Source organism: Tinamus guttatus, unplaced genomic scaffold (genome assembly GCF_059628265.1).
Source record: "Tinamus guttatus ecotype Peru unplaced genomic scaffold, ASM5962826v1 Tinamus_guttatus_pri_ptg000150l, whole genome shotgun sequence".
Lineage (NCBI taxonomy): Eukaryota > Metazoa > Chordata > Aves > Tinamiformes > Tinamidae > Tinamus > Tinamus guttatus.
In genome coordinates, this window is record NW_028288684.1 from 3,787,175 (window position 1) to 3,801,149 (window position 13,975).

At 39.3% G+C, this 13,975-nt stretch overlaps 1 protein-coding gene across 2 annotated transcripts in view; it reads left to right on the top strand.

Moving 5' to 3' along the window:
• Positions 1 to 13,975, top strand: part of DCLK1 (doublecortin like kinase 1) — a 221,697-nt gene that overhangs the window by 179,824 nt on the left and 27,898 nt on the right. For both annotated transcript variants that reach the window (XM_088522248.1, XM_088522247.1), the window contains exons 7-10: positions 44 to 152; positions 5,678 to 5,735; positions 6,484 to 6,603; positions 12,788 to 12,934. In XM_088522248.1, the coding sequence (XP_088378374.1) occupies positions 44 to 152; positions 5,678 to 5,735; positions 6,484 to 6,603; positions 12,788 to 12,934 (434 nt within the window). The remainder of the gene's footprint in view (positions 1 to 43; positions 153 to 5,677; positions 5,736 to 6,483; positions 6,604 to 12,787; positions 12,935 to 13,975) is intronic.

Here is a 13,975-nt window from a genome sequence, read left to right on the forward strand (position 1 = left end):
GTTTCCTTCACTAACAATAAAAATGTACTAATGATTCTTTCAGAAGTGTTGGAGGAAGGCTTCCAGGTTCCAGCATCAATAGCAGAGCGATATAAAGTTGGAAGAACTATAGGAGATGGAAATTTTGCTATTGTGAAGGAGTGTATAGAGAGGTGAGAAGGATTATTTGCTTATTATTGTAAAAGCAATCAATGTCATGCTTTTCTGGATCATGTCTTTATTTGTCGAATATAGTGCATGTGGAATAAGGAACCTCAAAACGAGAGGGAAAAATTAGAAAAATTAGACTAATACTCTCTCCTGTGTGAAAGAAGAGATTCCAAGAGACACTCTATGGCTTCAAATCTTTGTGGGTTTTTTATGTTTTTCTGATGTGCTAAGCACAGGTTTACCAGTTCTTTGTTTTAAATCTTTCCTGTTGCCCTGAAATAAGATTTTCCTTGCAGTATATCCTTGCAACATGCTTTTTGTTCTAGACTAGTGAGACATTTCGCATTTAAGAGCATTTTGTAAAGAGGTACGAAGGTTTTGTTTGTACTATAATAGTGGTGGTAGAAGGGTGGCTTTAAATTCATCTATTTTACCATCTAACATGGAGCTGTAACCTCTTCTATGTTTGTCTTTAACAAAATGCTACTATCTCCTGCTATATACCAGTATATGAGCCCTATGTAACTTCAGGAGTCTGCAGCGTAGGCATCAAAGTCTCATCGTTTTGGGTGCCTGTGAAAAGTAGAAAAACAGTCTCCCTTGAAGACTGATTTTAAATCAAACTGATTTTAGACATGAGGTTAGAGAAGAAAAGGTGAGCCCTCAGAAAGGGCTCAGGTTGAGCAGCTTAGGTGTCAGTTTATTGATTTTTCTTTTCAGATTAGTCTTGCCCACGCTGCTTGAACTGGCTCAATCCAGCCTTAATGGTGTGAAGAAGAAGGGAACAAAAGTCAAAAATGCTCTAAGCAGAAATGTAGATGCCTTTTGGTGGTATTGTTGAAAAATAAGTCAGAGAGAAGGTACCGGTATCCAAAGTGGTTGTGAGACAGCTCATGCTAGATGGTAGGTGGAATAAAGAACCATAGTAAGGTCCAGATCTGATCATGAAATTCCATAAATGAAGTTTTACATCCCTTATTGCCATATACGAGGGGATGGGGGGAATCTTTTAGCAAACTGTAATTGCACATTTGGACTTGAAAAAAACATTTACTTTCCAGCCTGAAGGAATGTGATATGAATCGTAGAGACTTAAGTCAGGAACAGATGATGATGAATTAGATGGACTGGTTTTAAACTAAGTCCTTTTGGAAAAAGACAAGTCCTGATCTGGGTCCAATAAAGTCTGACATGGCAGAGACCATCAAAACAGCTGCTGGGAGAGTGAATTTTGTATCAGCTGACTGTGAGCTTGTGAGACTTAACTGAAGTTCTTGTGAGGCTTTTAGAGTTCTTTCTGGGGGAGTTTATAGTAGAGATGATCAGGCAAAAGGCAGTAGTTCTTCATACCAAACCCCAGAGCCTGAACATGAAACTGGAGGTTATAGAAATCAAAGTAAATCACAGCAAAACAGTATGAAAATAAAAGAGCGCAGTAAAGATCTGTGAAACAGGATAGAAAGAGAGACAGATGGAAAAAATGGAAGTGAATGTATAAATCAGAAAAGAGAAAAAAAAAAGTGAGCTAAATGTGAGTATGTGCTGAGAAAAACATTATATGGCTGAATAATACTCTAAAGTTTTGATTCACTGTGCTTTGATTAAAAATTCTGGTTGGACTGAGAGGTAGTTTGAATGTGCTAGTTTGAATGGGCTTCACGAGTGTTTCTAAAGTTGGCAGAAAAGATTTGGACAAAATTAAATATAGGCTTCACCGCACCCTAAATACTACTGCTTGTAATTTCTCAGACAACATAAAGGAAAACTTGAAAACTGTTTCCTGTCCTCTTCCCTATCCTCCTTTGTCTCTTACGTATTTGATAATATGATGTATCTAGTGAGGCTTAAGTTGCCTCATTACTCAGAAATTCCCAAGTACTGTCATGATCTCTGAACCACATCATTGCATAGATTATATTTATGTTAGATATTACTGCTTTGGGAGTGTTTGAAAATTAAAACAGTGTAGAATTATTTCTGTTAGTTCCACTTCTAAAGCATGATGCCCTTGCCATCACAGGTGTGGAAGGAGAAATTAAAGCTCCAACAGTAAATTACAGCCAGTAAATGTAAAACACTTTCAAAAACATTCTTGGCAGTCTTTCGAAGCGGAAAGCAGCACTTCAAAGTCTGATATGTCCATCATGTGCAGAGCCAGAATTGATGGGGTGATATTTGGGATGGACTTTTCCACTTTCTACTGCTGTACAGTTCCTGTGTGCATTAGACTTCAAAGCAATAGCACTATGAGGTGTTAAGCAACCAGGAATGGGTCTTGTTAAACATCTCCCCTGCTCACATGGGTACTCCTCCACAGCCATAGAGAGCAGCCAGAACACTGGTCAGCCCCTCTGACACTACGGATGCATCTACAGGCACTTTCATCTGACAATATAGAGCGCAAATAGAAACCAAAACTAGTCTCCAGAATTTTCCTATGGAGACTTCTAACTGTCCTTTGCCCACACACATACACACATGTGTGTGTGCACTCACATTTAATACAGGCACAGAAATAATGAAGGTAGCTTTCTGTCTTTTGTACATTGGGAACCCCAGACAAGCTAAAAAAAAAAAGTTAAAATACCCACAGAGCTCCTCTATGAACTAGAGATCGGGAGTTGAACCGTGTGGTAGTTCCATTGTCCCCGACTTTTACCCAGCAGTAATGTGGGTTTCATACGTTGTGTGGCACCTTTTTATTGTTTAGTTTAAGTGACAAGTGAGAGATGATATACCCATTTTGCTGTAGCTTTCTGGAGTTGCTGTGAGTATTTTTAGTGGGTTACAGAGGTTGCAGGGTTGCTGACAGCCTGTGGTTCTACAGCTTTTTAAAGCGAAAGGATTTGCATTATCTTAGCTTTAATTTTCTTTGTACAAAAACAGAGAGCAGTCAGAGTTGTCATCTGCTCGTTACATGCCTGCTCTATCATAAGCGCAATTTGTCCTGCGGTGTTTTTGTACGTGTTCATTTTTGACTTTCAGATACTTCCAAATTCTGACATTTCCTCACTAGCTCATGTTTCCCAGTGTTTTGGAGTACATGGAGACTCCCACAGCCAACAAAAAACATCAATTTCCTTTCTTGTGACAGAAAGGAAGCATTCCTAGTGCAGCCAAAGAGCTTGAATGGGACTCCTATTGAAAGAGAATATATTTTATCTGAGTTTGAACCCCATATGTCTTTAAGGCTAGTATTCCTTCTACTCCTACCTGGTCCTTCCGTTCCCTGCAAAAAGGTGCTGGCATCTCTGCCTGTCACCTCATTGAGCCCGAGATGAGCTTGTCCAGCAACCAGCACCTGGAAGGGGCACCTGTGTGAAGTGTGGTGCCTTTGTGGGAACTGTAGCATTAAACCCTCTAATCAGTTAGGAGAAGTTTTTAAATTTTCTTTGCTTAAGTCCTAAGCAGTCATATATTTTTTTTCTAAGTTGTAAACAACGTAATTCAGTGTGATTTCTTTGCATGGTCTCTTAACTGACATCTTAATAAAGAGTGTTTTTGATTCCTGATGACCTTGGAATTTTTCTTTTCTCCTGAACATTCCCATCAGTTCTTAAATTAATGCTTAGTGGTGTATCATTGCCAGAAGATAGCTCCATGCTTAAGGACAACTGAAAATGCCCAGTTATTTTGTTAATGCACTGTTTTGAATGTATGACTCACTTTACATCTCCTACTTGAAAAGCTGTGGACACTTGTTGGCAGTAGGTAGCACATTCATATAACATTCTTTATGGAACTGATTATATATCAATTTAATAGATAAAGTTATTACATAGCAATTTAACTGTTATGCTATAGAGAATGGAGAAAACTACCCAGTTTGCTTGGGGTATCATTCTTTTCTTTTATTTTCAACCAGTCATATGTGTAAGTGCATCGTAGCAACATCTATAAACAGTCTTTGATATTAATTCAGCTCTGTAGAGATTAATTCAGCTCTGCGGAGATAGACCTGCGTGTCATGGTGGACAACAAGTTGGCCATGAAGCAGCAGTGTGCCCTTGTGGCCAAGAAGGCCAATGGGATCCTGGGGTGCATTAAGAAGAGCGTCTCCAGCAGATTGAGGGAGGTGATCCTGCCCCTCTACTCAGCCCTGGTGAGGCCGCATCTGGAGTATTGTGTCCAGTTCTGGGCTCCACAGTACAAGAGGGATGTGGAGCTGCTGGAGAGAGTCCAGCGCAGGGCCACAAGGATGATCAGGGACCTGGAACATCTGCCCTATGAGGAGAGGCTGAGGGAGCTGGGCCTGTTCAGCCTGGAGAAGAGAAGGCTGAGAGGGGACCTGATCAGCGTCTATAAGTACCTCAAGGGAGGCAGTGAGGAGGATGGTGCTGGTCTCTTTTCAGTGGTGGCCACTGACAGAACTAGAGGAAACAACTGGAAACTGAAGCATCAAAAGTTCCACAGGAGCTTAAGGAAAAAATTCTTAACAGTGAGGGTGACAGAGCCCTGGAACAGACTGCCCAGAGAGGTTGTGGAGTCTCCTTCTCTGGAGATCTTCAAAACCCGCTTGGACGCAGTCCTGTGCCACGTGCTCTAGGTGACCCTGCGTGTGCAGGGGGGTTGGACTAGATGATCTCTAGAAGTCCCTTCCAACCTTAAGCATTCTATGATTCTATGAATTACAAGAGGAAAGCGTTTCAATGAGAGCTTTTTCTTATATTGCCCATCTTCTATTTCAAGCAAAATGGAACTAGAACTTGTGAATGAACATTCTTGTTTTTATTCTTGCAGACAGATATTGATTATATACCTTGATGAAGAAGCAGAAGTTGTTATCTTGAATTTGTATACAAGCTGAGTTTTCTATGTTAGTATGTTAGTATTCTATAATAAATATTGATATTTGTAGTACTGATAGACATTATATGATTTCTAAAAATAAAATAAAACACTTAAAGGGAAAAGTATTCTCATCCTGAACTAATTCACTGTAATTTCTTCCCATCTCTAGAACCTTTCTTATTCTGCTTCATAGAGCTCATATGTAACTGCTACATATCATATACTTGTTGAATATATAAATCATTATTCTAAGGACTGACTTTTAGCTTAGGGTTTGTGAGTGTGCAAACAAATGTCTTCTCATTTTAAATAAAAATAAGCATTTTCCATAACTCATAGCTTTTGCTTGATAGGAAACAAAACTTTTAATTTTTAAGAAGGTTGGAATCTCTAATACTGTATTATGTTTTTAGAGAAAGCTGCAGAAGAAATAACAAATTCCACTTTAAAATGAAAAAAAAAATCAAATTATTTAATTTTTAAAACATTGGAATGTCTTTGTTTTCCCAGAACATATTTAATGTTTTTTTCTTTTTCTCAGACACAAGTATTCACTGAATTTGGCTGAAGATCATAATTTCAGTAAAATACAAGCTTCATTTCTTGACAAAACAAATACTTGAACAGAATTATTGCCCAGACCTAGTCATTAATACTGTGCTCAAATGACTAATACAGACTTGACTAAGAAAAATATTCGATGTGATTGAACATTTTTTTTTTCCTCTTTCCTCAGATCAACTGGTAGAGAATATGCTCTGAAAATAATCAAAAAAAGTAAATGTAGAGGAAAAGTAAGTACAAAAAATTCAAATGAGAGCAAATCATTTATTTTTCAAGGAATATCTGAAAGACAAGATCAGTTTGGGAGAATCTGTTGGTATTTATCTCCTTAGCAAGTGTCAAAATCTATTTGATTGAAGTCTTCTGCCCTCATGAGACCCTCAGAGTATAAATTTAGATACTTTCTAAAATACTTCAGCTGTCTTTCAAGATGCATGTATTGTTTCTCCATTTGGTTAGTAGTCTACAAGTGCACTCCCTCCTTTTTCTCTTTACACTTGTAATTACGTCCTTTAGCTTTCATAATCCCAGATGCTATAGAAGAGAGCAATACAATACTAGGCAATCCTAGCACATCCTGTATATCTAATTAGTATCACGAGATTGATCAAATTGTTTCCACTTTGTTTGGAATCAAATGCTAACTGAATTTATTTCAGTTTTTTTTTTTTTTTTTTTGAGAAGATGCAGTTGTATTCTTTAATGTTTTGGAAAGATTTTGCATTGGATAAAAAATGAAAAAGTTGCCATAACCTACTCTTCTCTCCAACAGAAACATGTCCTCTTTTCCTTTTCACAAAGATCTCATCTCTTGATATGTTCTTTCCATGTGGCTAGAGGCAATGTCTGTAACCTTTTTAAAAAATCCTGAAAAATCCATACAAGTCCCAGTTCTGTCTGCCTTTTTCATTGAACAATGGAGGTGATTTTTTTTTTCCCACCAATACATAGACATTAAAAATTTCTCTTATGTGGCAGGAACACATGATCCAGAATGAGGTATCTATTTTAAGACGAGTCAAACATCCCAATATTGTACTTCTGATTGAGGAGATGGACATGCCAACTGAATTGTATCTGGTCATGGAACTGGTAAAGGTAAGGATTTTAGAGATAAGCTACTACCTAAGAATTTTTTAAAACATGTTCAGAAATTTCATTGATATTTATGCTTACTAAAATCTTAGAAATATAAAATGTTTTAGATTGGAAGGCATGTCCCAAGGTCACCTGGTCCAGTCTCTGCTAAAAAATGTGGAACTCACAGCCAAATAGTCTCCTTTCAAATGTTTCCAGTATTCATATAACTTTTTACAAACCACATTCAAAAGTGCTCTGTGGACAGTAGTTTGGAGATCAAGTGGAGTTTTTTTGGACCAGAAAAAATGTGATTAAAAAAGTTTTACCTGCAAAAATGCTGCTGTCTTCAGATGAGTTGAAATAATATCCTATTGAATAATTGTAAGTACCAGGTACTCAAAATTCGGTATTCTTTGGTAGCAATTATATTTTTAATTAAATGTTATTAGGTTTTGTTAAATTAAAACCATACTAACTGTCTTTCTTCCACACTGATTTATACTGATCCTTTGACAGGTTTCCGTTCTTGATATAAGCTAAATTTAACCTGGAGGAGGAAGAAGAGGAGGAGGAGGAGAGAAAAAGAGAAAAATCTGCTATTTAAATCGTAGTTCTATTCCAAAAAGTAAAACTATATATATGATATTTTGTATTTGGGGTCCTATTTATTTCTTCAGAGTAATTTCCAGATCTCATTAATTATTTTCCCTCCCTGATGGAGCTACAAATTCAAATTGGATGCTAAAACACAGACCGCATTTTCTCTTGCCCCAGTATTGCCAAAATACACAAATATGTCACTATGCATAACAGATGGTAAAAATACACTTGAGCAAATTATCCAAAATCAAGTGTCCAAATTAGACCAGAAAACTACTACAGAAATTTTGTCTTCTATAATTATTATAACAGAATACCCTCTTTATCATGTTCACTTGGGGAATTAGGGATTCTTCTGCCTTCCTCGGCGATTGTGCACGTAGGCAATCTTTCCAGTTGCCACTTTCATTCTCATATCCTGGTCAGCAAGCACCCTTTCAGGCCTAGGGCTGAGAAATCCACTAATTTAAGTGTTTAAGGATAAACCTTGCAATATGGAAGCTCAAGCTGTGCAGTAGCATTTGTGTACAGGCATGTTGCACGTGCATACCCAGCGGTTGTGAGGCTCTCTAAACCCTGAAACCCAGGTCAGTTCCACCTATCATAAAGGAAAAGTGCAGTCAGGAGGCATCCTCTGTGAAGTATGGTAAGAAAAGGGCACCAGCAGAGGTGGTGGGAGAAGGAAGGTTTTGCATGCAGAATTGCTCTCTGTAGTGCTTCACGCTGGTTGTATGTAGAGGTTACGGAAGGTTTTTTAGGGACCTCATTGAGGTCAGGCTGAGGGAGCCTTGTTATCCTTAGGAGGCTCAGGGTATGCTCCACAGCTCAGCTTACTTTTAGGTTTAGCCTGCTTGATGCCCTCCTTGGTTTCAGTTGTGTTATGGAGTTTATGTGCCACCTAATCCTGTTGTCTACTGCCCCTGAGCTCTTGTAGGGTAGTGACAAAGAGCACAGAGGGTACTTGCCTTCCCCGTTCATCTTAGCACAGTCTCAGAATGAGAAGTTTAATTCTAGGGAAAAAAAGCAAAGTACTGGCACTCTTCCACTCTGTGAGTCCCTCTCCGTAGCCGACCCTGGAGGAACTGTCCCATCTTCATCATAGTGGCAGCCCTCTGTGGCCCCTGGACATCAAGGGGCTTGCATTGCTGTAGCGTTAGATCAAGTACCATGAGCCATTTATTCCTATTTTAATCATAATTCCTGCCATTTCATATGACATGAGTGCACTCTGAAAGCCACACCACTGTAGGGTTATTCAGTATCCAGGGTAACTTGTGTAAAGATACATCAAGTACTTTTGCAGGCTGTTGCACACTGTAATGAAGCTGCAGCTTTGGCTCATATTGACAAATCCTTCATCTTTGCCCCATGAGGTGTGCTAAGTAGTAAAAGCTGCCTCTGTCTAGCATGCCAGGACTTAAGCATGTAGCTGGTTTTATGGGTTCAACCCGCTGTGCTATTTATGCTTGAAAGATGTAGTTTCTGGTAGATGTTTAAATCAAAGTCCTATTCAGCTAAATAAAATAGGAGAAGACCAAAATAATAGAATCACTGAATGGTTGAGGTTGGAAGGGACTCGAGATCACCTAGTCCAACCCCTTGCTCCAGCAGGGACACCTAGAGCACGTGGCACAGGGTGGCATCCAGGTGGTTTGGAAGATCTTCAGAGAAGGAGACTCCACAGCCTCTCTGGGCAGCCTGTTCCAGGGCTCTGTCACCCTCACAGTAAAGAAGTTCTTCCTCAATCAAAATCTCTTGTGAAATAACTAGCCTAATGTATAAGGAAAAACAGCCCTTTTAGTTTCTTCTTGGAAAAATCTGTTTTTTCCCACTCTTTCTCCTTCAATCTTCAGAATCACTGCAAATACTAAGATATTCATGGCATCAGTCATGCTATAGATAGCTTCTCAATACATCAGTGTAGTTAAAATATCATAGCACTGATTTCGTAAGTTCTTTAATTTCATGTGGAATAATAGAAGAAATTTAAAAGTAATATCCTAATTTTGGGAGGCTAACTTTGTGTCTCTGAAAGAAACATCTGTATTAATTGGGAAAAATAAATGTTGTTATACTCTGTGGACACCAAGAGAGGTATTTGTGGAAAAACATTAATTGTTAATTCATCAATTGCTGACTGGTACTATTTCACAGCATGCACTGTTAGAGTTGATTAACCATCTGTTATTGACTGACTTCCGAAGACCTGAGTTTAAATCAAACTCACAGACAAGAAAGAAATTTAAGGAGAAAAGACTTGATGCTGCAGAGCACGGTTTCAGTTAATACCACCCTGCATTAATTGGCAGTAACATGTTTCACATAAGTGACGGCTGCAAATACTGCCTCACCTCCTGGCAGATATGCCATTCATTGCTTTGTAAAGTGTAAGAAAAAGCACTTCATAAATACAAATATAAACACATTGCAAGTGGTGCTTGTAAAAGGAAGCAAGGACGTGGTCTCTGGCATGTTGCCTTTTTACACAGCGAAACAAAATTGTTATTCAAACCTAACAGGGCTTTGGCCAGTTTAACAAGCAAGATTTATTACACAGTTTCCTTTACTGCTCCAGGATATGATTTCACTTTTGCAGAAGAAAAGAGAGGTTATATCATTTACATAACAAGGTAATAAATAAATAATTGGGTACTGTACCAAGTATACTTCCTCATGTGCACAGATGATAAAAACTGCATTCAGATGTTGCTAGTCTGATTTCACTCCAGAACAGGGGATTTAAGACTGAAATGTCAACCTAAACTCACTCCTTGTGCCTGAATAAATGATAGTGACCTGCTGTGTGAATCAGCTAAGCAGATTCTTGCAGGTTGAAGTGCTCTTTTGGGAGAGCAAAGTCTGAAAACAATTTTGCCTGATATAGTTGTCAGCTATGTTAACTCTTTCCAGGGTATCACCTTATGCTCTCTTTTTCTTGCCAGACTGTCTGGTAAGAAACTTTACTCACTAAAACAGATTACTTAATGGGAGAAAATGATTCTTCTTCAGACTGACTTGACTTTTTCTTGATGGATTCTGAATGCCTCATTTTTTCGAGAGTTTTGATTTCCTCTGCACATGAATATTTGTTCTCTTTGTTCTGACTTCAGGCTGATTTTTTTCCTACTCCTTTTGATTTTAAGGTTCTTCATCTTGCTTTCTCTACTATTGCATCTCACCTCAGATTTTCTGTTTTCTTGAGGCAGATCTTTTGCTGATGTTATTGACACTTCTGCTGAGCATCTGGAACATATTAGATGGGACCAAAGATCTGTCTAATCCACTACCTCATGTTAAAAAGCAGCTGGTACAGGAGCTTCAGAGAAAAGAGCTTAAGGAAGATAGATTATTTGTCCCACGTATTTTGCCACATGCTGATATCTAATACTTAGGGATCAGTTAATGTCATAAAGTACATGGTATTATACCTCTTTCTAAATATTTGGCCTTTCCTTCTAATCCTCCCTGTGGTTTAGCTTGGCCTTTTCTGCCTCTTTTTCTTTGACACTGTGCGCCTTGAGGTATCTTGCTTGGTCACTAGCCAGAGTAGAAAGTTTTGATGTGGTCTAGATTTGACGGTAGTTGTCTGCAAGCAGTTTCCAAAGCTGGACTTTCTTTATATATGTATTTATATGTATATGTATATGTATACATATATGTATATGTATACTTTTTTTTTGAACAAGTAATGTCTGTTTCTTCATGTTTGAGCCTTTAGTGTTCATCTTTCCCTACTTTTTTTCTTCTGTAGCCATGATTCTAAGAAGAAAAAAAAAATCTTTGTTTCCTTCCCCTCCTTCCTTCTCTTAATGAAAACAATCGCTCATTTCCTCAGGAGCTGAGCTTAAAAAAGTAAAAAACACTAAACATCTTGAGGCTGTTGATAAAATCATGAAAGCTGTCAAAGCTGGGATCTCTGTTGATTTCAGAATCTTTACATCACTCTTGTGATGTATATTTTCTCCTGGTGCTGTGACTGCAGCAGTGTTTTTTCTGCAGATTTGTCCTTTCGTCTTTTTCCATTGTTCTGTGTTTCCTTTAAGGTACTGGTTTGGTTTTGGCCTAGAGCCCAATACCTCCGAATAGTGTCTCTCAAAAGATGTTTTGGTTTGGTTTGGTTTTCCCCTCTATTAGCCTCCTCTGTAATCTCTTTTTTAAAATGTTTTTCAGTCTTTCTCCAAATGCTTATACATTCTTGCCTGCTCAGCTCTGGCAATACTGTCCAAATGTGATGTCTGCCTTGGATTTTGGTAAACAAGGTTATTTCAATATATAGGGTTCCTTCCTTCCTTCCTTCCTTCCTTCCTTCCTTCCTTCCTTCCTTCCTTCCTTCCTTCCTTCCTTCCTTCCTTCCTTCCTTCCTTCCTTCCTTCCTTCCTTCCTTCCTTCCTTCCTTCCTTCCTTCCTTCCTTCCTTCCTTCCTTCCTTCCTTCCTTCCTTCCTTCCTTCCTTCCTTCCTTCCTTCCTTCCTTCCTCCCTTCCTCCCTTCCTTCCTTCCTTCCTTCCTTCCTTCCTTCCTTCCTTCCTTCCTTCCTTCCTCCCTTCCTTCCTCCCTCCCTCCCTCCCTCCCTCCCTCCCTTCCTTCCTCCCTCCCTCCCTCCCTCCCTCCCTTCCTTCCTTCCTTCCTTCCTTCCTTCCTTCCTTCCTTCCTTCCTTCCTTCCTTCCTTCCTTCCTTCCTTCCTTCCTCCCTCCCTCCCTCCCTCCCTCCCTCCCTCCCTTCCCTCCTCCCTCCCTCCCTCCCTCCCTCCCTCCCTTCCTTCCTTCCTTCCTTCCTTCCTTCCTTCCTTCCTTCCTTCCTTCCTTCCTTCCTTCCTTCCTTCCTTCCTTCCTTCCTTTTTCCTCCCTCCCTCCCTCTCACTGCCTACTCTTCACTGACAGTAGCTTTTGGCTGAATTAAACAGCATGAGGATCTGGAGATGATGCAGGCAGCTACCTGTATTTGCAGCTATGGTGAAACAGCTGTCTTTCTTGCAGTATGATTCTCCATAATATATGCTGGAGAATTCTTCAGAATTATCTGAAAGAAGAACCTCACAATACCAAGCACCTGATATCTTGGTAGAGAAAGCAGTTTCTAAAAGCCATATTTCAAAGTTTTACAAGATGGAAACAGTTTTTTAAAATACACTAGCAGTGACAACAAGTAGTTCTTTTAGTTTTATTCAGAAAGTCTTCATCTTTGTGGAATTGCCAGATTTGGGGCAAAAAAAAAATGATGTCAGCTCATTTGTGATTATAATAAACAGTGGTGAGGGTTGGTATCCAACACGGCGACAGGCAAGTGTGTAGGCACACCAGGAATGTGCAAGAGGAGCTCTGAACACACACGTTGGTGAGTACTGCCAAACGTTACAAGAGCCGCAGAAGGGAACAGTTTGGTAGGAAAGTCTGTCTGACCAGTTAAACCATGAGAAATGGTTCTGAATTAATGTTCATCTTCCTTTAGGGAAGATGTCAGCACAGTACCCAAAGTTTATAGCTGGAAGGAAAATGTACTGCTCCTCCCTCCTCCTCCATAAATGATACTCCTTGATCTTCCCTAAATTTGTCAGTCACTTCACAAGTAAATGTTGCTCATGTGCCATGGTTGTTTTGCTCCAGGGAGGAGATCTTTTTGATGCTATTACTTCCACCAACAAATACACAGAGCGGGATGCCAGTGGGATGCTTTACAATTTGGCCAGTGCCATCAAGTATCTTCACAGCTTGAACATTGTTCACAGGGATATCAAGCCTGAGAATCTGCTGGTAAGTGAAAATTAAGCTTTTGACGTTGTTCTTGCTAATTTGGGAATGAATGAGAGTGTGTCTGGGTTTTCCGCTCCTTCTCCATCCCACCTTTGTATTTATTTCAGTCTTTTAACTTTACCGTTGTAAAGTTGCTCCTAAGAATAACAGCTATCACTGAGTACAGTAATATCAGATGCTATATGTACTCTGCTGCTTGGGACACAGGGACAAACTGTTCCAGTGGTCACTAGGAGTGATCTTGTATTGTGCTGCAACATAATTCCAGGCTTTTCATAAATGTGAAGTGTTCGCTCCCCTAATAGACTAATCTGTACCTCTGCAGTGCGACACAGTTCCCTAAGTAATTAGCAGCAGTTCAGTTTTTAAAAATATGTGTGCATAAGCGATGGACTGTTCCTGTTGCAGAACCAGGAAGAGATCTTTAGAGTCCTTCCCATCCCAAATAATCTCCCTATATCTCCCAAATAATCCTTGCACTTTCTATTAGGACACTTTTCTTGATAGACAGCTTAAATCTTTCCTTTCCTGATTGAATCTGTATGAACCTCAAACAATGAAGACCATGAAGATCCTCTGGTAATGAGTCCTTCTTTTAGGGGTTTTGCACCTGTGAATGAAACAATTGTGTTCTCCACCTGAGAGTTTCATTTCTTCCAAGAAACTAATGTTTCCTAATTACTTCACCATTCTCTGAGCTTTTCCTAATTTGCTGACATGTTCTACTGTCAAGATGTCCCAGTTCCTACATATTCTGCAACCATGTAGCAATGTTTAAGATACCAAAATACCAATTTTGTGTGCTGTCCACCATCACATTTAGTAGTGCTTGACTCTGAGGAGGTGTTACGGGAAAACTGACTCCAGTAAATCTTAATGAAGTTCCAGGGAAAGCAATTTTTAACAGTTGAGATTTCTCTGGTGATAGATGCCTATAGAGTTCTGGGTGAGAAAGCAGCTATTGCTGCCCTGGTTTTCCAGAAACTGCTAAAAACATGTTGGGTAGAACATTCATTAATCTCCAACTGCTTATATATAGAG